The sequence below is a fragment of the Alligator sinensis genome, unplaced genomic scaffold (assembly GCF_000455745.1).
Source record: "Alligator sinensis unplaced genomic scaffold, ASM45574v1 scaffold991_1, whole genome shotgun sequence".
Classification (NCBI taxonomy): domain Eukaryota; kingdom Metazoa; phylum Chordata; order Crocodylia; family Alligatoridae; genus Alligator; species Alligator sinensis.
The window spans coordinates 158,080-181,120 of record NW_005842335.1 but is presented as its reverse complement, the minus strand read 5'-3'; the positions used below and the strand labels follow the sequence as shown (position 1 = coordinate 181,120).

At 48.4% G+C, this 23,041-nt stretch overlaps 1 protein-coding gene across 13 annotated transcripts in view; it reads left to right on the top strand.

Moving 5' to 3' along the window:
* Positions 1 to 16: 16 nt before the first annotated feature.
* The window catches only part of BIN1 (bridging integrator 1), a 117,008-nt gene continuing 93,983 nt past the window's right edge, over positions 17 to 23,041 (top strand). For all 13 annotated transcript variants that reach the window (XM_006028678.3, XM_025210114.1, XM_025210108.1 and 10 more), the window contains exon 1: positions 17 to 253. In XM_006028678.3, coding sequence (XP_006028740.1) covers positions 173 to 253 — 81 coding nt within the window. In that variant the 5' untranslated portion in view covers positions 17 to 172. The remainder of the gene's footprint in view (positions 254 to 23,041) is intronic.

The following is a 23,041-nucleotide window of genomic DNA, read 5'->3' as shown; positions in this document are numbered from 1 at the left end:
GCGTTATCCAGCGGCGGGCTGGGCTGGGCCGGGCCGGGCCGGCCCGGGGAGGAGAGGAGAGGAGAGGCGGCGGCGATGGCCATTGTTTGCCTGCGGGTTTTTTCCCCCCTTTCTCCTGCTCCGGTTCCGTGCACCGCACAGTTATAAAAGCAAAAGCAGGGCAGGCGAAGACATGGCCGAGCTGGGCAAGGGGGTCACCGCGGGCAAGATCGCCAGCAACGTGCAGAAGAAGCTGACCCGGGCGCAGGAGAAGGTACCTGGCAGGGGCAGGGGCAGGGGTCCCCGGGGGGGTCGTCCCGCTCCCCGTGCATGGACGGGGAAGGGCACGTCGCCCCGGTGGGGGGGTGGGGGGGCCTGGGGCTCGGCCCCGGGGGGCTGCAGAGCCAGGCACGGCCCCCGCGGGGCTAGCGGAGCCGGGGGATTAGAGGTTGACATCGCGACCTTGCTCATCTTCCCCCCGAGCAGCCCAGGGCTTGGGCCTGCCTGCGTCCCCGCCGTCTGCTGGGGCTCATCCATCTCCTGGCATCCGGCTGCTGCCAAGGGAGAGGTTTTGAATCCGCTTTTTATTTCCCCCCCCCATAATCCCGCTTCGTGCCAGGGGAGTACACGGGGGCAGTGTGCGCGCCCGGCCGGCCCCGGCCCCGGCCCCGGCGCAGGGATTATCAGACATTTTACGCAGGGGCATGGATCCGCTGTTTTCATCTCCAGCCTGCCGTGTGGGCTGGCAGGGATTGCGGCGGCTCCCTTCCTTATGGAGGCAGTGTCATCTCTGTCTCTTCGGCAGCGCGGATCTGCCATGGCTGTTCCTAGGCCCCCAGGGTTATCTTTAGACCGGCTCTAATCTGGGAGACGGCGGGTCAGATTTAGCGGCGCCTGCACTATGTTCAGTCTGTTCTGCCGGAGCAAAGTACGTGTGAAACGCCAGCAGGTGGACTGGTTATTTGAGCCCCTGGGTCCCAGCTCTTCCCTGGCTTGCGGAGCCCACCGAGTTGCACCCGTCAAGTGAGATTGGAGCCGGGCCCGTCGGTTTGCCTGGCCGGGTTAGACTCGTCACAGCAATTGGATTCCCTCCTTTCCGCCCCGGACAGATGTCCTCCAGGGCTGGGGGGGTTACTTTATTCTTAACACCTAAATCTGTGGCCTTTTTACCCAGAGGAACGTCAGCTTGGGCCGACTCACGGGATGCTTCTGAAATGACTCCGCTCTAAACTCGCCACCGACTGAATTCATTCTGTATTAGCCATCAGATGGCAACCATATTTTTAGCTGGTCTCCGCGTGGGTGGTTTCAGCAGATGACCTACAGGTGCAAGACTTGGTGCCAGCTCTTTGCAATGGTTGAGGGGGTGACCAAGAATAGAGATTGGCCTTTTATGTCTTTCCTTCGCCTCGGACCTGAATATACAGACAGCATTATCCTGGGGCAACAGCTCTGCAGGTTTATCCTGAAAGTTTAGCTAGCCCAGGCTCAGATTTTACTCTCCTCTTAATGGCGATAACTCGGGGTGGGAGGTACCGTAGAAAGCTTAACCGTGCGTCTGGTGTAATTGCACGAAGGGGACGATAAATATTTATAGTGTCAAACGTCCGATTGCTGCCTCGAAGGAAAAAGAAACCAGCATGTTTTACAAAAAATAGTAACAGAAACTCAGTTGTTTCGTTGTTAAACTCCAAATGCAAAGAAAATGAGAGCGCCAGAAAGGTAACACCCGTTGGGCTGTGCGCGAAGTGAACAGGCTTTATAAAGTGGTTCATCCTGTAGCTGGCTTGGTCCAGCCTCTTCCATGGAGACTGTCTCATTATGGAAAAGGAGAATTTCCGTTTCTCTTGGGGAATGACTTACAGAAGTGAGCAACCCCCTTCATTTAGAAAACAGGGCAGAAAGCTACAGGGATACTGCTGTAGTTGCAGCATTTCTTTAGCTGTATATGTACAGCATGGCCATGTGGGGAAGCCAAGTTAGTGGTTTTGATGCCACAAGCTTGATAAACTGATAGACTCTATTCATTGACTCCTTTCAAATAATAAACCTCACTGAGTGTCTGATGGGAACATGCAGTGCCACTTTGTGGCCTGAAATAAGAATCGGGTCATTTTAAAGCCAGAGGGTGAGCAAAAGTTTGCTGAGACTAACTTGTGTACACAGCCACCCAGACATAAAAAAAAAAAATTAGGATTGGGTATCTGAGTCATCAAATAAAGTTTGCTTAATTGACTGGTCAAATCTTGGTCAAAAATTGTAGAAAAAATTGCCAGTAGGGCCAAATAATACACGGAAAAAGGGCAATTTTTCCATTAAGAAATATGTCAACAATAAAAATCCTATTTCTGTAAAGAAAAACTAAAACAATGTAGTTTTTTTGGTAAAATTGCTATAATCTTTGACCGGTCAAAAAATAGGCAGTCAAGTTGACTGGCTAATTGACAATATTTGACCAACCCGTTGTCAACCCTAAAAAATTATCCTAAATGGATGTGGCTTGGGATTTTGCTTTCCTTTCAAGGCTTCTGTACTCTGCTGCGTAAACAAGTTGGCAGTGTCTCTGTTAAGCATCCTCTTTAGGTTTTGTATTTGCAATAAGCATTCCTCTCTTCAGATTGATTTTTTTTTTCCTCTTTTTTTTTCCCCCCTCCTTCAGCCTGAGTTCTTAGACTTTATGATCTCAGCAATTTCCTTCATGGTGAATTTGAGCCTTGTATTGAACAAAGAATGATATCTTGTTCTTGAGGGCAGAATTCACACTGGGACACTGTACACATACCCTTATGAGATGCCTATTATGTATAGTACGAAAGATGTCCCTTCAGATGGGGGTTGTATCTACTTGTTGTCAAAGCTGGTGGTTTATTTCTGGAAGATGCTTTCTTAGGTCTATTGGAAATAGCCAACCATCTTGTTGCACGTGTGATTTAGGAATGGGATGTAAAACCTCCCTCTCACTCAGTGAATCAAATTCATCGTGGAATTATAGTGAATAAAAATCATTTCCATCTGCTTTTTCAGTAGTCTACAAAAAGTGTCAGCCTAGTTACTGGTGGACAGGTATCTACATGGCAAAAACAACCATTAAATCACTCCCTTCTTTGCAGTCTTGACAGAGAAAGTAGTGATTAACAGGCCTTAGAGCTAGTCATTGTACAATGTTTTTGTTGGTAGGACTCCAGTTTTGCTGCAAGACTGTGGGCTTGTCTACATGTGGCCCTTTTAAGTGGGATTAGTCTGAAATTGCCATTTTTAAGGCACATTAAGTGCGTGTATTCACACGTGCATGCCCTTAACGCACCTTAAAATAGTGATTTTTTTTTTTTTAGGCTAATCCCACCTAAATTTGATACCTGCTTAAAGCAAGTACCAAATTTAGGCTGGCATCGCTAACTCTCATTAGCCCACACATAGACGCTTCGTGTGCATTAATGTGGCGTGCATCAATGGATGCACACCATGTTAATGCACATTAGTGCGGTTATGCATGGTCTAATGCGACTTGGCTATGCCAGCCTAAATTTGGTGTGCCTTAATGCGCCCCTAAATCTCTGCCTTAAAGGTGCGTTAAGTTTACACGTGTAGTTACACGCGCCTAGACACGCCTTGTGAGTATGTTCACACTCACACTTCTTCTTGTAAGTGGCACACTTGGCTCTGCCTGCACAGTTACACCACGTCTGCTAGGCAGAGTAAGGCTGCTGCCCTCCAGAGTAAGGCCAGCAGAAGGTCCATATTGGCTTGCCTGTGCCTTCTGCCAGCTGCCGGGGCTCCTTCAGCCGGTAGTGTCAGGGTGCACCTCGTACTCTGGTGGCACAACAGCTGAGCAGAGCCACACACAGCTACCAGAAGCGCTTGGATGCTCGCAGGTCTTGGACGTGCAGAGCTTTTGCAGCCGAGTGAGCTGTATCTACAGGCTATGAGCTACCTCTCAACTATTGAAGTGGTCCTTTGTAGCTAAGGACGAGGCATCTTGGGGTTACAGGTGTGGGAGAAGCATTTATTGCTATTATCCATCTTGAAAATAACTGAAGGATCTTTTGATTTTGAGATTTGAATGACTGTACCTTTCGTGGATTTTTCTCCGTTTCCTTTGAAGGGAACTGTTGTCCCGTAAACACGATGCAAGTTTAAGAAGCAGCCTAGTGCTTGTGTACTTATGTCATGGACTAAGCACTCCACAATCTAGTTTTCTTTCTTCTTTTAGCCTATAATAATCTAGTGGCTCATCTAGGGTTTAAATATTTCCATTCTCTATTCAACGAGGTCACTTTTTACAGCACTTTTTTTTTTTAAATGCCATTTTATGTTCTGACTTGTGGGATCCTAACTTTGTCCCAGGCATTTGCTGTTTTTTGACCGTCGGTCTGCATGAAGCCACAGATTCACTCAAATATATATAAAAAAAAACAAGTTTGAATGGTTTTAATGAATTGTGGGGTTGCAGCTCTTGCAGGCTGAGGCTGAATTAAGGGCCAAAAAAATGATGACCAGTTCCTTGTTGCTCAGCTGGTCGTAACTGGACACGTCACACAGACAGCTGGCTTGGTCCTAACTAGCATCCTGCACTGCTGGTGAGAGCATAGAATTAGAAATGATATTTGCTGTGGAGAGTATTTTAGGATTTAAGATGTCTGGAGGTGAAGGAGAGAAACAGCGTGGTGCATTCAAGGGATACAAAATGAAGACGTTTTGCCTCTTCATAGGAGGAGTAATAGGTCATTTTCTTCCTTGCTGTCCCAGCTGTGTGGGTGTGGATGATCTGGGGGACTTGGTGATCTGACAAGAGTATCAGCCCCTTTTTACTCTCTGTTCATATATTACATGAAAAGACCTCTGCATCCAGATCCCCCTTTCATATCTTCACGGGAGATCATTCTTCTAGAGTTACGACATAACGTGAGGTGCACTCGTTTGGTTGAAGCTGACACGCCAACACCCAGTCTGTCTTTTCTCTCCCGTCTCCAGTCCCAGTCTAAAGAAGATAAAACCCGGAGGCATTCCTCCCAGGTCCGGCTGAGTTTCAATCATGATTTATACGGTGCAAGGAGAGAGTAGTTTAGGCCGCAGGACTGGAGGGCAGGATTCTGCCACTGACTTGCTGCGTTACCTTGGGCACATTACTTCAACTCACCCCCGCCCCCCCCGTGTAAACGGGGTCATTTCATACATCCATTTCTGTGCAGAGTCTGTGATGTCCTAAAAATAAAATGTTCTGGAAGAGCAGAGTTTGCTCGCAGTTCCTCATGGGCATAGGGCTTTACATACTAAGTACCCCTCAGATGGCTTTTCAGTGGACATCAAAGACCTGGGGCATGGATGGTTTGGGGGGCAGTGCTCAGGGTCTCCGGCAATGTGGGCCCTGTCAGGTGAAGTTAGTGCAAGTCGTCCAGTGTGTAGGAGGAGGAGGGAAGGAAGGACCCAGGCCTTTCATGAGTCTGGTGCTGGCTCTGCCCAGGGGTTGGAGGTTGGCTTGGGAGGAGAGGAAGAAAACAGAAAACAAGGATTAGAAGAGAATTATGATACAACTAATCCTGTTCGAGGAGGACCTACACCTTCCCTCGGATCTCGGACTCTATTGCTGTCCTGTCTTTAGAGGAGGATGTCGCTGTGTGGGAAGGATTTAGCAGACGGGCAGACCTTGCATTTTGGTCGTACTTGGGCTCTGACTGCTCCCTTCTGGGATGGCCCAGGGGTGGGACCCAACAGCTGAGGACTCCCCGGGTAAGACACTTGCCCATTCAGCTCAATGGGACCATTACCCCCGACTTGAGTGGGGTCTCAATGTTGTGCCCTGTTCCACAGCACCAAGCAAGCCCAAGCCCGTCGTCTTCATCTCCAAAGTCCCCTTGGAGCATTGCTGTCTGTGGCCAGCCTCTGAGCCACCCGCGTCTTACCCCACCGAGGACACTGGAGATGAGTCCCCAGGCCCAGATCTGCTTGGTATTTTGGTATCCAACTTCCAGTGGGAACCAGGCCCCCAGGTACCTTGTGGGTGTGGGCCCAAGTCTGTTTAATGTGTGGGACCAGTGGCTCTTTAGTGGGGAGGAAAGGTCTGAAGGATTAGGCCTCCCTATTCTATTAAACATAGTGCGGTTCATCTTTATTTTGCCATGGTTTTTCAGTCTTTCGTTTCCCGCTTTTGCCTGGCATCCTCGTAGGGCAAAGCTGCAAGCCCTCTGCATAACGCCCAGTGAGGCTCTTTTTGGGGCAGTGCTGGTAAGGGAGCTTCCTTGCCCATCCAGTCCTTATGCCTTCAGCAGCCATGATCTAGGACTGCTGAAAACAGATCACTTTGGAGTTAATGCATTTTCCTACAAGAAACACAAAGCCTTGGGCCTCTTCCTGGTGCAGCTGGCACTCTTGCTACAGGATGTAATTTGACTGTTCTAGCGAGTCCTCTCTGAAGCTGTGCCTTGGGGCTGGAGGGGGTCAGAGGTTTGCACGGCCTGAGGTCGCACTTGCAAGAGGAGCATTGATGGAAGAGTACTGGCCTCAAGTGGATCTGGAGTTGGATTTACAGTCGCCCCACGATGGCTAGTGCTCTCACAAAAGTGCAGTTGAGCATTCTTCTTCTTCTTCTTCTTTTTTGTCCCTTCCTCCTTTGAGTCACCCGAATTGTTTAACAGAGTAAAACCGTGTCATTTCATTTTTTTCCAGCACCAGAAAGCTGCACAGCCCTTTGCCGACAAATAAGACCACGGCGGGTAGATTTGTACCTTTTAGACTAAATTAGAGAGCGAGAGAGCGTAAGCTTTTGTGAGCCAAAGCTCGCTTCAGCAGATGCGGTGAAAGGACGTGAGGAGGGACGTGATGACTGATGAAGTGAGCTCAGGCAAACTTGTGCTGTTGAGCCCTGATTTAGTTGGCCTAGAAGGTGCAAATGACCCTGTCCTCTGTCTGATTTAAGACTAACATGCTAAGTACCTCTCTGCTCGGATAAGACCGAGACATTACCCTGCGGTGTTTTCCTGTCTGAGGTGCGCAGCAGGATCCCAAGTCAAATGATGCTGGTAACAAATACCGCTCTCTTTCCCCCAATCTTTGCTCCCATCCTACAACAAGATCTCAGGTTTGCTTTGTTTAGACTCGACGTTGTCTTGGAGCTGCTACAAATTTTCCTGGAGGGAAGATGAAGGCTTAACGGGCTGATATGTGAATACTTATATTCATTGCAGACATCTCCCCAGCTCCCTCCCACGACGTGACCTTTGCCGTTCCACGTGGGCTGTCTTGATAAAACATAGGTGCCATATAAAGCCACAGACCTTGTCTGTGCCTACCCCATCCCACTGCCAGAGCACAGACGCACCCTGGCAAGTTTGGGAAGTTTTTGCTGGGAGGCCCCAGCTGCACGAGGAACCAGGACAGCAGGCAGCGGTGTAACGCTGTCAGCAGAAAGGGTGCTTCTGCTTCTCCAGAGTGCCCGTGGGTGTTGGGTACTCCCAAGTTACGCCAGCAAAGCCAGTGACAACCATACTTCACTTCTACCAGGTGCATTGGCGACTCACCGGTACCCTCAAGTGCATGTGATTTGTATCCGTAGAAAAGGTTGCAGCCCCCTTCTTCAGGGCGGTGCAGCCGGTGGTCCCAGCGTAGAGTGCACCCCATCGATACCCCTGATGCTGGGATCTCTGGCCCTGCCGCTTTCTCTCAGGAAGCTGGTGCAACCGCAAGATGTATTTCACCAGTGGGCTACGCGTTATTTCCCCTAGGACAAACAGGCCTTTTCTACAGATGCGATGACAAGGACAAGAATTAAATTGATCACTGATGGTTTCAGACCCTGCCCACACAAGGAGCTTGAGTTTCTGGACCGTTCAGTGATGTCTGCAGTTGATGGCAGTGCTGCAATAGGCAGCTTGCTTTTTAACCTTGTCTCGGGGCTGGTTTATTTGCCACGTTGGGCTCACTAAGGAATAATCCGAGCATTTCAGATTGGAAGATGAAGGAGAAATTATAGTAGTTTTATGTTATTTGCTGCTGACCTACGAGGAGCTGAAATTTAAGTTTGCTTTCTTTTGTTGTTGTTGTTTTAATGGCGTTTTTGGGACAAACAAGGTAATCCACTTTGCATTGGATTCTGGAAGTAGAGTTACATTTAAATAAAACACTCCGGGCCGTAAGCAAAATCCTCTGCAGAAAAATGTGTGTTTCTGGCATTGGAGACTAGGTAAATGTAATCCCTGACATGAGATGATGTTTGGACTTCAGGAAGCTCAGGCCAGCAGTCTGGATTTTGGCTGCCTTTGGAAAATGTCTCAACCTCTTGGACATTCATAAATTGGCTGCTATTTTGGGAGGAATTCAGTCCCTCCGTTTCTAGCCAGAAACTATAAATAGTTTAGTACGCAGTGGCCACATCTACACGAGATGTTTACTGTGGAGCTGACTAATTAGCTCTGCTATAAAGCATCAGTGCCTACACGTGTGCCCCTATTAGGGCACAATAAAATAATGCACGCTGCCGTAGGATAGTCCTGCCCGACACAAGTACTATCCTACGGCAGTGTTTTTTAGCGTACCCCAATTCACGTGTAGTCGGTGACCGGGGCTGGCAGGGGGGCACAAGGGTGCTTCAGTGTGGGGGCTGCCTGCTAGGTGTGCCCCGCACTGCAGCACCCGCGTGCCCCTGCCAGCCCCTCCACAGCACGTTGAGCCAGGTGAGAGCAGCGCCAGGCTGGCAGGCTGACCCCCTAGGCCCTCTGCCAGCCGGGTCTGCTCCGCCCCGGCTCGATATGCTGTGGTCCTCGGCACATGTGCAAACGTGGTGCCCGGGAGCAATAAACTCTGGCGTGAACTGTGTTGGAGTTTATTCAGCCTCCATTAATTGCACGTGCAGCTGCGTCCAGTAAATAGCGAGATGACTCTGGCTTGCTCCTCATCGACCCTAAACTTTTTGCCTTTCAAAATGAGCATTTAATGTGTAGTTGCATGATTGCTTACACGCGCAAATGAGGTGCTTTGGAAGCGTATTCGCGTAACCTGCACGTACACTTACTTGATTTGAATGCACTGTTATGGTAAATGTCTGCTCACAATCACAGTAAAGTGTGCGTGTACATTTAAATGCTTCAATTGTTTGAAAATCTTGGGACAGTTTTTAATTGGGAGAAGATCGGGCGGTAACATGGAAAACCCAGGTCAAACAAAAATGCATTTTACGTAGAATCCCTTTGGCCTCTTTTGTATCACTTTCATCGGGAATTCTGCGGAAGATTATGACAGGTTTCCTATATGTGGAGGAAAAACTTGGAAGCTAGAAGCCAATGCAGTGTTTTTGCCACTGCAATATGCATCATGCAGATCAGGCCTGAGAAGCCAGCCAGGGTCACTCCGGAGAAGGGAGAACTGCAGGAAGGAGGTGTGGGGTGTGTGTACACGCACAAGTGCACATGGGTACCGCACAAGCCCTGTATAACTCTGCATTAATTAAGGTCTACGGACTCTTTTTCCAGGAGAGCTTCTGCCCAGTTCTTTGACCTGTGGTTTATCTGCTTAATTGGCTTTTACATAATCTTTCCTGCTTTGGCTTCACTTCTCTGCATTTGCATGGACGGCTTCTGAGTTCAGATAGTTTTTGCCTTTCTCTTTAGAAGGACGGAGAAGTCTAGGTGGCAGCTGTTCCATAAAATGGGCTGGAGGGCAGGGCAGAGAGCACCAAGCATTTTACTCTTTCAGAGTAAAGCATTACTCTGGAGTGACAAATCCAGTAGTAAACGTGTGCCTATCCTTGCTCGCTTGAAGGTGCACTGGTAAGAAATAAAAGCAGACTCCAGTGCTATTTGGAAATGTTTGCCTTTTTGGCAAAGGGAAATGATTACCTGCTCTGAAATGATTCATTAACTAGGTCATTCTTGATCAAGCATTTTTAGGATTTTTTTTTTCTAGTAAAAGAGTAACACAGAACTGAAACAACTAACCCAGCATATTTTCAGCAGAAATGTTATCTCGTGATGAGGCCTGGAGTCCTGCAGGACTGCTGTAGAAAGACGGGGGCTGAACCCAAAGGTTTGCACTTGTTCTTTCAGGCGCTCTCTCCTTCCTTTCATTTCATTAGTAACATAGGGCAGGGTTTTATTCAGCTGCTCTGGCAAGGAGCTGCACGAGGATGGGCAGTTCAGGGATCCCTTGTCTGGTTTCTTCTGTACCTACTCTTCTGCTGATCTACAGGCTGCTATTCTTCATTTTTTTCCCTGAGGGGGTGACTTGAGTTTTAATAAGCTCAAGTTCTAGTAGAAAAAGGTCATGTCTACACGTGCAGTTAATGCGGTTGAATATACTCTGGCTCAATTTGAGCTGGAGTAAACTAATCCAAATGTTACCATCTACACGTGTGTTTAAGCACAGTAATTTACTGCACTGCCGGATACCGCTTGTGTTTGATGGGATTTTCCAGCAGCCTAGTAAATTAGTCTACTGCAGCCCTAATTGCTGGGCACGTGTAGATGGTGAGACTTTACTGTGCAGCAAATTAGTTTACTGCACAGGAAAGCGTCTTGTGTAGATGTGCTCACAAAGTAGGATGATATTCAGTGGGCACGTCTACACATGCATTTTAATGCACTTTAGCCTATTTAAATGTGCATTAAAATGTCACTCAAAAAACCATGCTATTTAGCTAATGTGCGTTTAAAATAGGCTAATGCGCATTAAGCATCACTTAAAAATTGTGCCCTTTAGCTAATGCGCATTAAGACAGGCTAATGCGCATTTTTCTAGTACTTCACAAGGGAGGGCATTTTTACACATGCTCTGGGAGGCATGGGGAGCACTTTAATTAGCAAGCCGAGCCAATTAAAAGTGCCCAAGCGTCACGTGTATCAGTGTTCCCCACACTGAAAAATGGCAGCGGGGAGCTCTGAATTAAAGCTTATCGAATGAGCTTTAGGTCAAAGTACCCTGCTGCCATTTTTTAGCACGGGGGTGCCGATGCACATGATGCTAGAGTCTGCTGGAGCGCATTAATTTCCGTGCTCTGCTCCAACACACTGGAAATCCAGTGCATTGGAGCCGACTCCCTGCATGCCTATAGGAGCCTGGAGGTACTAGTTTAATGTGCATTAATTAAAGCACATTAACGCACATGTAGATGTGCCCAGTGGCTTGCACCATGCCTGGAAATGCCTCACTGAGTTGCTCACATCTCTCCGCTGCATGTGTAGATCACTGCCAGCAGGTCACCTATCTGTGTCCTTATATTGCCATATGGCATTGAATAGGGCTGAAAGCAATATGGTTCTGCAAAACTGAACCTTAAAATTCATAGACTCTACCCTAAAATCCTCTAGACACAATTTGTTGGCACAGCTGCGTTCCCCGGAGCAGACTCGTGTTCGTTCACGGGGGTGGGGGGTCTGTGAAATTCTTCTTTCCTACCCCCCATTTCCACACCATCCACAGGAGTTAGAGGTTACTCCTGGCTTAAGATGGAGTAAGTGAAAGGAAGGATAACTGGGTCCCATGCTTCAGACTTAAATTCTAAGTTTCCGAGCTGGAACCAAGGATTCAGAAAGTGGTGCAGTGACACAGAAGCCTAAAAGGAAACAAAATTTGAGAGAAGCTTTGATGTGGCTTGGTTAGGCCCTCGGGATCCGGGCTCACGTGGCTGACTGCTTCACTGCATAACACGGTGGATGTTGAACTCCAGCTCAAACCTGGGCGCTGTCCTTCTTTCTTCTCGGGTCTCCCCAGACCTGCCCTGCAGCATTGCAGCAATGCTTGTGTTTTCAGCACCTCCTGCTTCACGCCTGCCCTGCAGCAAATGGGTCCTGGTCCCACAGCTTCTTCACACCCAAACTCAAGGGCTGCCCTGCAGCATAACTGGGATTTCCCTTGGCTTCCCAGCTTCCTGGTCGTCTTTGCTCCCCAGCAATGCACGAGAGGAGTTCTCCAGCTCAGACCTGTCTTTGAATTCAAGCTTCCTTTTTAATTTTCACCTGATTGGGGTGCTTTAGTTTTGCATTCGTCTGCATCAGAATAAAAATAGTTCTTGCAGACGGGTCAGCATTTACATGGCACCTCACAGGGCAGGAGGAGGAGAAGAGATGAGAAGGGGGATTTGTACAACTGGCTCTATTTATGTTGTCTGTCCCCTTTACTAGTGTTACAGCCAGTTATAGATAGGGTTTAACTAAGCCATGGTAAATGCCTGTCCAAATAACATGGATGTAAGTTGTTGTGAAGTCCCCTTGCCTAGAATGTGACATTGATGCAAAGCCAATTAAGCAATGCCTTTTTGGCCCAATTGGTTACACTGTTACTAAGCAGCTAAAGCCCTGATCCAGAGAAAAGTGTCTACAGTTTTTTTTTAATCTCTAATTTAATGATCTGTTCAAGGCTGAGATGAGGAGACGAGCAGAATTCCTCATGCAAATTTACCTCATTTCTTTGAGATCTTTTCAGGTTGTCCAAGGGCGGACTGGTAGTTGGCTTTTTTTTTCCCAAGCATAATACTAGGTGATGTGTCTGTCGTTTCCTCTCTCTCCAGGCTGCCAGTTCTTCATAGATTCAGAGCTGGATTTTTTTTTTAAACTAGGCACATACAATGATATGCCAGGGGTGGGCAATTATTTTGGCTGGAGGGCTGCTTAATGAGTTTTGGTGAGCTGTCGAGGGGTGCAAGGGTTGTCTCGCCTCCTGGTTGCTATCTTGGGACCGGAAGTCCTGCACTAACCGTTTCTACTTGAAGTCCCTTCCCGTGCTCTGGAAAGACAACTTTGGGGAGGGGGTGGGGTGGGGGGGGAGTTGCCATCTTGGAACTGGAAAAAAAACTTATACTAAAAAAATCAAACATCTAGTATAACATATTTTAATTTTATTAAAAAAAAAAATTGTTGTCCTGATTTATGAGTGTTTGCATAGTGGATATAGAGGTGATTGCATAATCGCTCAAAATAGTCTTACTCTTGTGTATTGTGTGTTTGTGGGGGGAGGAGTTGTCTGTGGGGGTGTTTGTATGGTGGGGTGTGTGGTGTAAGTGGGTGTAGGGGGTATGGTGGGGTGTGTGGGATGTGTGCGGAGGGGTCCTCGGAGTGTGCATGTCCCCAGAGCCGCATGTGGTGGCAGCAAGTGGGACCAGCCCCACCCGGCCCCATAGTGCGCAGCTTCCACATCCCCCTCAAGTCTCCGGCTGCCAGCCTGACCCACCCCATAGCACGCGACTCCCTGTGCTGCTGGCCCCCTTACGCCCACCGGGACTTCCTGCCCTCCTGAATTTCCACTCTCCCTGGGAAACAGCTGTGGGGTCGCCAGGCAAAAGCCTTTGCTGGGAAGAAGTTTCTTGTCTCTGGCACCCTCAACCTTGGGGCTGGGGTGAGGGGTGGTTGCAACCAGAGCTGCACCCCCTGCACGGAGGTGCCGACCTTCAGAGGGGCAGACGAGGGTCCAGGCCTGTGTTATTTCTTTTGGCTTATGGAGGGGCCCTGTGGATGGAATCGCCTGGCCGGCCAGATCTGGCCACGGGTGATATTTTGCCTGCTCCTGTGATACGCAGGAGTTGGATGCTGTATGTGTGCGCCTGATGGCTTTGAATGGACACCCATGGTCAGTCACTCGCACAATTGTCTGAGTTGCCAGTTACCCTTTACAAATTACATGTGCAGCTACATGTCCCTAGCTTTAAAAATAAAAGTACTCAAGTGACACACAGCTGGAATTGCCACTAATTTATGGCGGAGTGTTCAATGAAAACCGGGCCAAATTCTTTGGTATACAAACTTTAGCTACATGCATTTGAAAACTTTGGTTTGCATCCTTAAAGTTCTTGGTCTTTGTGGATTTTGAGATGAAGCTGTCATCTTCTTTAGTTGAGTCTGAATTTAAACTGTCTCCTTAATGTATAGATGGATAAAACCAATCCATCATGAGTGTCAAACTCATTTGGCCCCCACATTGGATCTAGACTGTGGGGCTGGTTGGGGGGTAGATCTGGATGTGGTGGTGGGACAAAGTGTTCTGGAACGGGCTCTCAAGGGAGGTGGTGCTCTCCCCTACCCTGGGGGTCTTCAAGAGGAGGTTAGATAGGCATCTACGCAGGGGGTCAGACTCGATGATCTGTTGAGGTCCCTTCCGACCCTAGCATCTATGAATCTATGGGTGGTTAGCACGACCATTGCTCACCCCCTGCCACTGAAACTCATCCCCAGTGGGGCTCTGTACCCCAGGCTGCAACAGCAGGCCCTGGCCCCAAATTACCAGCTGTGCGGGGAGCCCGGCAGGCGAGGTGGCATGGCTCCACCGGCTGGGACTGGCCCGGGAGCCACATGGTTGACACGCCTGCATTAGATGATTCGAGCTAAAACAACATTGTGAGTGATGTGTGTGCTTTGCCAAGGCTTTGGTTTGGGGCTTTTTCTGCCTCAGGTGGAGGAACTGGCACCGTCTCTTCCTGGTCATACTGCACGGCGGCTGCCTCGCTGCGCACGAGCGGCCAGCACCGCAAAATCTAGCGGCATTGTCTTAAATGGAAAAAATAGTCCCTGATTTCCTCTTAAATTGTTTAAATCTTTCAGACAAAATTAAAAACAACGTATGATAGCTTTTTGGCACACAGAGCAAGGATTTAATATGTTTGCCCACAAAGCAAGGATCTAATTTGTTTTCCCAATATATTTACTCAAAACATGACCAGAGCATATATTTACACAGCAAAATCTGCTACCAGTGTGTGCAGCTTGTGTTTGGGAGACTTTGATTGATTATGTAAAAAAAAATTCTAGATAGAGTGAGAGAGCGAGCGAGCTATCTCTATATGGATGTGTGTGTGTGTGTATACATGCGTGTGTGTGTGTGTATACATGTGTGTGTATACATGCGCGCGTGTGTGTCTATATCTCTGTATCTCTATTTTTATTTATACATACATACATATACACACACATGCATGTATATGTATATACATGCATATATGTGTGCGTGTGTGTGTGTGTATGTATGTATAAATAAAAATAGAGAGATACAGAGATATAGAAATATGTGGAGAGGAAATGGAAGCATAATAATAATGGTAGAAATGCGAACAGGAATGGCTTCTATTTTATTCGGTCTAGCAAATAGTGACCTTTTTTGCATGTGACGTGAACTGAGGTGCAGGCTGTGGTCAGACGTTGCAGATATCATTCAGGACAAGCCTAATGCAGCTGGACCTAAAGCGATAGGATACATGTGCTAGCATTGTTGGATTAAACCTGAGCTAGCGCATTGGGAGGGAAAGTATCCCATTAGCAGTCGGTGGACCCTGGGGACCTGCTGTGTTGACGGCCACCTGGGATGACAGCGGACACTGCCGTGGTGGTGAGTGGCCTTCCAGTGTCGCTGTTGAAAGCTGAGCTCCGTAGACCAACGTGTCGGGGGGCGGGGAACAAGTTATTTCACCCTGTGTAACTGTGGAATACCAGGTTCTGTTTTGATACGGACTGTAGCCTCCAGACTAATATTCATGGGACATCGCTTATATTCATGGGTAGGCTCTTTTGCTGCGCTCCTGCATTGCGTCTCCTTCCTTTACTGCCTTGGATATATATTGCTATTGCAGGGCAGTTACAGCTACGGTCAGCATATGTCTGGTGTGTGGCTTCATCTTTAAAAGTTGTGTGTGGGGTTTCTACTTTATTCTGTTGAAAAACCACATCCTTCGCTTACGCAGGCTAACAGACTGAGCGGTATTTGAGCCGTAATAACTAAGGGACTTTCAGTTTCATTTAATCATTAAAATGCCAGAAGTAGAGAGAGGCATTTGTAGCTCTGTTGTAACTCTGGACTTTCTCCAAGTCATTGTAGGACTGCAGGCAGCGCTGTCCCAGAAGGTGCAAACCGCCCCGTGAAATCAGTTATTTCAAACTTGGATGCAATGTGTCGAGGATTTTAGTTTTCTCCCTGACCCGCCGTGAGTGCTAAGCTGCTGGCTGCTCAACGCAGCTCTGTTTGGCGGACAAAAAAAAGCAATTATTTCCACATTCTCACCTATGGAGCTCGTTGGTAAACTGATTGCCTTAGCTACTAGGAAAAAATACATAGGGGAGAAGACTAAACTCTCTGGCTGCTGTTTCTTCGTTGACCTCAGTCACTTCATGTTTCTATGTCTCGCCATTTTCTGTACATGTCAGGATATGTTTGGGGTTCGGTTTCCTTCAAGCCCCAGCTCATGGAGCCACGTGATTGCATGAGAATCTCAGCTTTGACTAAGACAAATTGGACAAGTTTCCTGACCTGTGTAGTTGCAGAGGAAGGAATGGGGTTGTACCTCCTAAAAGCTGAAAACCTGGAAGGAAAATAAAAAGATCATGAGATTGTTGTTGTAATTATTATTAATGTTTTTGAAATAAAAATGTTTTGATTTTAAGCCCATCTCATGGTTTTTGAACATCCAGGGTCAGAAATAATGTAAATTCCACTCTAGCTACTGATGAGGCTGCTCCTTCAGTCGTATAAGGACAGTTAATGCCTGCTTTTTTTTGCTTTATTGTCTGTATAAATAAAAATTATTTTTATGGGTCAGATAAATATAATTATATTTCCTGCTGGCGTTCCTGATGTCTGCAGTAAATCAGGAAATAAGAGGTGATGGACTTGAAAGCTGCTTTTTAACTAAGTGTAAAAAGCCCTGATGGCTCTAATTTTCAGATTAAGTATGGAGGGCAGCAAGCTCTTCCTTAATCCTGTATGTGTAGCTGGTGTGTCCTAGGTTTGAAAGGCTGGGATGAAGAGAATGGCACTTTGTTTTCCATTAGTGTGTGTAAAAGTACCAGCTCAGCAGCTAGAGCAAGATGGGATAACCATTGAACGCTTGTTAAACTACTCAGGAGCCAAACTCAGTAACTGTGTTTTCTCTTTGCCTTGCTGGTTTGTGCCTTTATTGCAGGAGAAAGCCAAGTTACTGTGTCTCAAATTCTACTCTCCCTAGCCCCTTTGTGACTACTTGCCAATGAGCCAGACTCTCTGGATGTGCATTTTTTTTAGGATATATGGTATTATTATACAGCCTTACTGCCCATTCACGTTTGGTGGAGACTTGTGATACCAGTTTGTCTGGGTCTAGCCTTTTTGGATACGAGGCAAACCTCAGAAAGGACAAAGGATGACTAAAATGGATAACCAGGGCGCTTGGAACGTTACCAGGCACCGTTTGTTTGGATGCTTTCCTCATCCGGTATCTAGAGCTATTCATTGAGTTTGACACCTTGTGTGCCTGTACACATCATGAGTTTTAATCCTCATTAAATTAAATAAGTTTATAAAATTTAAACGTGTTTATTTTGGAGTGTTGTGTCAGTGTTTGCACATACTGGGCTTTTGAACGTGTGAACAGTCACACTGTTGGAGCGCAAGAAAAGGCAAAAAACATGACGTGTACAGACGCCCCTTCAGTTCAGCAGCATCAGATGAGATTAATAGCAACTACCAGAGAAGAGGAGGATAAAAGTGGGAAACTGCGCAAACGTATTTTTGTTAGGCACTAGCAGTCCAAGACCCAAAAGGATCAGGCGTCCTCTTCCAGAGACTTTACAGCCTGAATTGTGGGAATGGAGAAATACATACAAATACATAAAAGGACACAGAACAGAATAAGAACGCAAGGGTTGGAAGTAAGGACTAGTACAGCTGACAGTGCTACCATGAACCATGCTCTTTCTGCTCCATTGTTGTCCTGTTTTACCAGGTTGCTTCCATAAATGGGCTCTTCAGCACGCTAAGGCAGCTTTGTAATGGCGTTTTCCAACTCCATTACCTGCGGGGTCACTGTGCCCTCTAACAGAGCTCCCGGTCAGCCAGAGTTGCTCTGTTCCATCCTGCTTAATGAACATTACTCTGATGTCACTGAGACAATAGAGTAATGGCTGATGACAGATGGTTGGTGATAGCTGTGGGTGGAGAGGCAAGTTTGGTTTGGCGGAGTGCCTCGGCAGAACTTTGCAGTCTCCTTTGGACAAAACTGGACTAAATGTTAAGTACAACACATGGGATCATCCTTTCCAGAGAAGTTTGCAGAAGTGCAGAGCCAGAGGCTTATTGTACAGTAAAGAAAGCTCAGTCAAACAGAGGTGACAGCTGTGATGGCATGTTGTGTCTTGTGGGAAACTCAAGTGCAATGAAATATTCACAATAAAATAGGGTATTGGAACAGAATCATAGAAAATGAGGGATGGAAGAGACATCAGGAGGTCACATCTAGTCCAACCCCCTGCCTAAAGCAGGACCAGCCCCAACTACATCATCCCAGCAAAGACGTGGTCTGTTTGGGTCTCCCAGGATGGAGACTCCACCACCTCTCTAGATAACCTGTTCCAGTGCTTCACCACCATCCTCGTGAGAGAGTTTTTCCTAATATCCAACCTCCTTTCCTTGCTGCAACCTGAGCCCATTGCTCCTTGTCCTGCCATCTGCCCCCACTGAGAACAGTCCAGCTCCATCCTCTTTGCAGCCCCCCTGCAGGGAGCTGAAGGCTGCTATTCAATCCCCCTCTCCTCCAGGTTGAGAGTCCTGCAGTGAACTCCCAGACCCTTGCTCCCTAACCTCTGGGACGGCTCAGTGAGGAATCTGCATTTTCTGGTTCCATCCTCTTTCAGGGTTTAATAGCGTCAGGGTGAGGTGTTCCCCACCGGCAACGCCTGAACACCTTCTGCAAAAGGGATAACCGTGTGTCTGGGCAGATCCAGGATTTATCAAAGCGGGGTGCGGCACACCACCCCTCAGACCATGGGAGCTGGGGATGAGGCATGGTTGGGGCTTGTGCACTAGTAGGGGATACTGGGTAGCCAGGCAGGGAGCAGATGCACAAAGGGCAGTACCTCCTCCACTGCCCTTAGCTAACAGCCCCGGAGCTGCTCTGCCCTGCTACGGCTACGGGGAGCGGCTGCGCGGCTCCTGGGCTTTGCCTGGAACAACAGTGACGGTGACACGCAGGATCCTCTTTCCTGCATGCCTGCTCCCTGCTATTCCCCTCTTCCCTCTCCCCTTGCCCGTGGGAGCAAGCACTGGAGGGAGGAGCTGCCTCTGTCCCCAGCAGAGCCCAGCACCCAGGCAGCTGCTCCCTGCAGCCCACGGCTGGAGCGGGGCTCTGGGGCTCCCCTCGTGCCTTCATCAGTGGGGACAGCAGCAGGGGGTGGGTTCCTCCTTCCGACACCTGCTTCCTGGCCAGCGGGGAAGCACGTGCAGGCGGAGGAAACCCATCCGCTGCCGCCACTGTCCTCGGCTGAGCCTGGCTCCCTGTGCAGCTGCAGCACCTAGGTATATCCAGTTTATTTGTCTGATTGGCTGCATGGCCCTCTGAATTGGGAGTAACTGTGCACAGCTTGGTGCAGCGGTGGCGGTGTCTCATCCAGGGGACGTCAGGGGGAACACCCAGCTGCGAGAAATTGTAAAATTGTCCCAGTGAGCCTGAAGAGCAGCGTTTGGCCATGTTCACAGCTGGTTTCTGAGATATGGCTGGAAGCACCACAGGAGTGTGTTGGTACGTGAGAAGCAGACATAATTGGGGAAAAGGGGCCCAGAGCTAGCAAGGGTACAGAAGGAGAGAGCTGAGATCACAGTGGGAATCGTGTCTGTGTGGCTCCAGGTGAGCGGGAAGCTGGACATCCCAGGGAGCGTGCAGATGCATGTTCGCGCTAACGCTTTTCTGAGGGCCCTGCTGAGGCGAGCAATTGAAGCAGGGCAGAAAGGGGAGGCAGTGGGGACCTGGGATGAGTGCATGCAAGACATCTGCCAGAGGCAAGGGCTTTTCATGTCTTTCCTGCGCGTGCATTTGTGAGCATCCAGTTCTGCCCTTGACACGGCCTGTGCACGCCCAGCTGGGTTGGCAGGGCTGTGCACATGCATCTGGATATAACGTCAAAGCACAGAGCAAACAATTTAACCAATCTGTTCTCACCCAGTAGCAGCAGCAGCAGTAGTATCCCAGTCTTCCAGATAGGGGAAATTTGGGGCGTTTTTATCCTGCAATATTTTTCCGTTCAGTTGAGTTCATGTCCCATCAGAGGCTGGTCATCTTCTCCCAGGTAAAGCCCCTTACTTACTTGTCTGCAAGGCAAAGGAGCCAATTACTATTACATTTGGGTTTCCACTCAGCTTCCTTGGTCACTTCATCTCCCTAACCTTCTCTTTGACCAAAATGGACTGATTTGAGCCCAGAAAGAAGAGGCAAAATGTTATCAGAGAGGGTGCCTGATCTGAAATCTAGATGGGATCTCAGTGATTCCCCCTCTGGCCTTCTGCAAAAAAAAGATTTAGAGAGAAGTCACTGGGAAATATGGACAATTGGCTCCCTATCAGATGTGGGGAGGAAGTCACCCACAGCCAAATACCAAATATGCCTCCCATTTGGGGGGTTCCTGGTGCACCCTCTCTTTCTCTAGGTGCTACAGATTCTGCTGCGTGTCAGTCCGGAGGCCAAGCTTGGTGCTGCATGTTAACAGGCAGATCTTTGCCTCTAAGTCTATGCATCTTCCTCCCTTTGTGGTTGACTAAATGCTTGCTATAGTGAACAGGCGATTTAAAGAGCGCTCTGCAGCAAGGGCTGTTGGGAAAGTGGTGGGACTGAGAATAACGCCCTTCTTAAGAGCCCCTCTGTAGGCGTGTGTCAACACCAGTTAGTCAGTGGTGCGGAGGCAAGGTAACAGCTGATGGCTATGTAGGGAGAGGCACCTTGCAGTAAGTGTTTCCAGGCCGGGGGTGGTGTTGGTCCGGGGCCAGTAGTGCTGCAGATGCACTATGGTTTTAAAAGCCCTTTAGACCAGGACAGATTGTAGACGAGGAGCTGAGAGACCAGCAAGAGGGCCAGGGCTTGTGAAATGTGCAGGCAAGCTATGCTGACGGGAGTAAGGAGAGCTTGTAGGGAACCGCTTCAACCATCCAGACTGGAGGTGGGCCGGGAGGCAAAACACTTCTTTCCATGAAGCTACCGTCCCTTATCTGAGCCTGATTTGCCAACCTCATCATCTTCCTCTCGTGATCGACACGTGCCAGATGCCATCGTGTAGCATCGCTGGGTTGGTGTGAGGCCCGTCCCTGCCAAGCCCATTGTGTTTCCCAGCTCTCGCCATGTTTCTGTAGCCTCTTCCACATTGCCTTCATCTTTAAAATTATCTGGAGAGCGTGTGGCGCTTGATTCCCAGCGCTGGTGAGTTGACGTGGGCTTGGTCACGACTGCTGGGCGCCAAGCACTTGGAATCGCAATCCGAGAAAGGGAGGGTTGAAGCGACCTCGGGAGGTCACATCGAATCCAGCCCCCTGCTCCAAGCAGGACTTCTCCCAAACCTTCCTGGTTTCTTTCTTCTTCTTTTTTTTTTTCTCTAGCAAAAAGAGCATTTTGCAGACTTTCCTGGCATTGAGGCAGCCGCAAGCGTGTGGGAGGGAGAACCAAATGAGAACAGGGTTTGAGTGGGATGCGAGTGATGTGTCGGTTTGGGGCTGGACTTCCACAAATGTCACCCAGCAAGTATTTATAGCAGCTTTAAAAAAAGTGGGAGAAGGTGTGAAAATACGAGGCTTTGGTACCCCCATCTACAGCAATTATTTAACTTTCATAACAACACTAAGAGATCAGGGGTAACTATAACTATCCATTGGATGCTATCCCCGTCTTCCTTAGGCAGATACACCAGCCTAAATGACCCTGTATTCAACAAGTCATCGTGTTGCCCTGGCAAGAATGGCCGCTGGCGATAACGAGCAATGACTTTGCAGGCCTGAAAAGCTGAGGAAGTTGGTTGTAAACTGTATTGTTTTTTTCCTGGCAGTATGTTGTGCTCTCTGGAGGCTGGAAATACTTGTTGAACGGTTTCTCCTGCCTTTGCTGACTGGTTCTGCTGTTTCCTTACTCCCTTCCTTTGATTCTTTAAAAAAATGCAAAAAAAAAAAGATTAAAAAAACACAATTGCAGGCTCTCTGTGCTTGTCTCCGTTCCTTACGAGGTCGGGGCCGTTGTGGCCACCCTGCAGTTGTGTAAACAGGTGGAAGACGAGAGTGGTCTTGCTTTTCTTAAGGCAGATGTTCGATCACCAGCAGTTCCCCCTCTCTATTTGTCTGTAAAGCCCTCTGGACATTTATGGTGAATTTAGTTCTCATTAAGAGCCTATAATTCAATGCTCACCGAGTCAATGAATGGGCTCCCATTAACATCAGTGGGCTTTGGACCGAGTCCTAATTGAGTGATTAACAGAAATAGCCAGGGGAAGGCAGAGCCTGTATGGTGTGGGCCAGCTTTCCTCTAGTTCTCTGCCAATTTACCACGGGCACGACCCGGTTACATTTGCTCTCTGTTCTCATCGTGGGTCTTTCGGATGAGTCCCGATTTGTCTGAAACACTGCACATGTTCTGCAAAAAATATTCTGAGGCCACCACATTGACTTTCACTTAAGGAAAGGAGTGGAAGCAAACGGGATGGTACCAGCTGGCGGAGCTGACTTCAGCTAGCAACATAAGCTACTTTTTGTCATCATTCAACCCCATTCTGATAGTAGAAATCAGGAAGCAGAAAGAGGCCGGAGCAGAGCCAACCCCTTCCGCTTTCCCCAGGAGAGAACAGGGTTTGCTCCTGACTCTGAAAATGTATCGTGCGTGTGCAGGCTGATAACGTGATTGCTTGATAATACCGAGGCTGAACGGGGCCCTTCGCGCGTTCAGAACAAACGCTGCGCCGACGCTCTCGGCTAATCCTCGCTGCACACCTTGGGAGACGGGTGGAGAGGCGCTGTTAGCGCCCATTCACAGAAGGAGAAACTGAGACAGACTTGTCCAAAGCGGCACAGAGACAGGTTTGCACTCCAGGCTTCCCCGAGTCCTCACCTTGTGGTTATTTCTCTGGTATGAAGGAGAGCTGGTGGAGGAGTGGGAGGGGAGGGGAGGGTGTGCTGTAATGGCAAGCATCAAATCCGGAGTCCCTACAGCCTCTGCCACAGACTCCTCGTGTTGCCTTGGGCAAGATACTTAATCAGTGCGTCTCAGCTTTGACATTTAGAAAACAGGGAGGATAGACAAAGGTGAAAAATCTCTTGGACTACACAATGCGTATATGCAGCATCTTGCCTGGGGCCTGGCAGCGTGCTACTTACTGTGAAACAA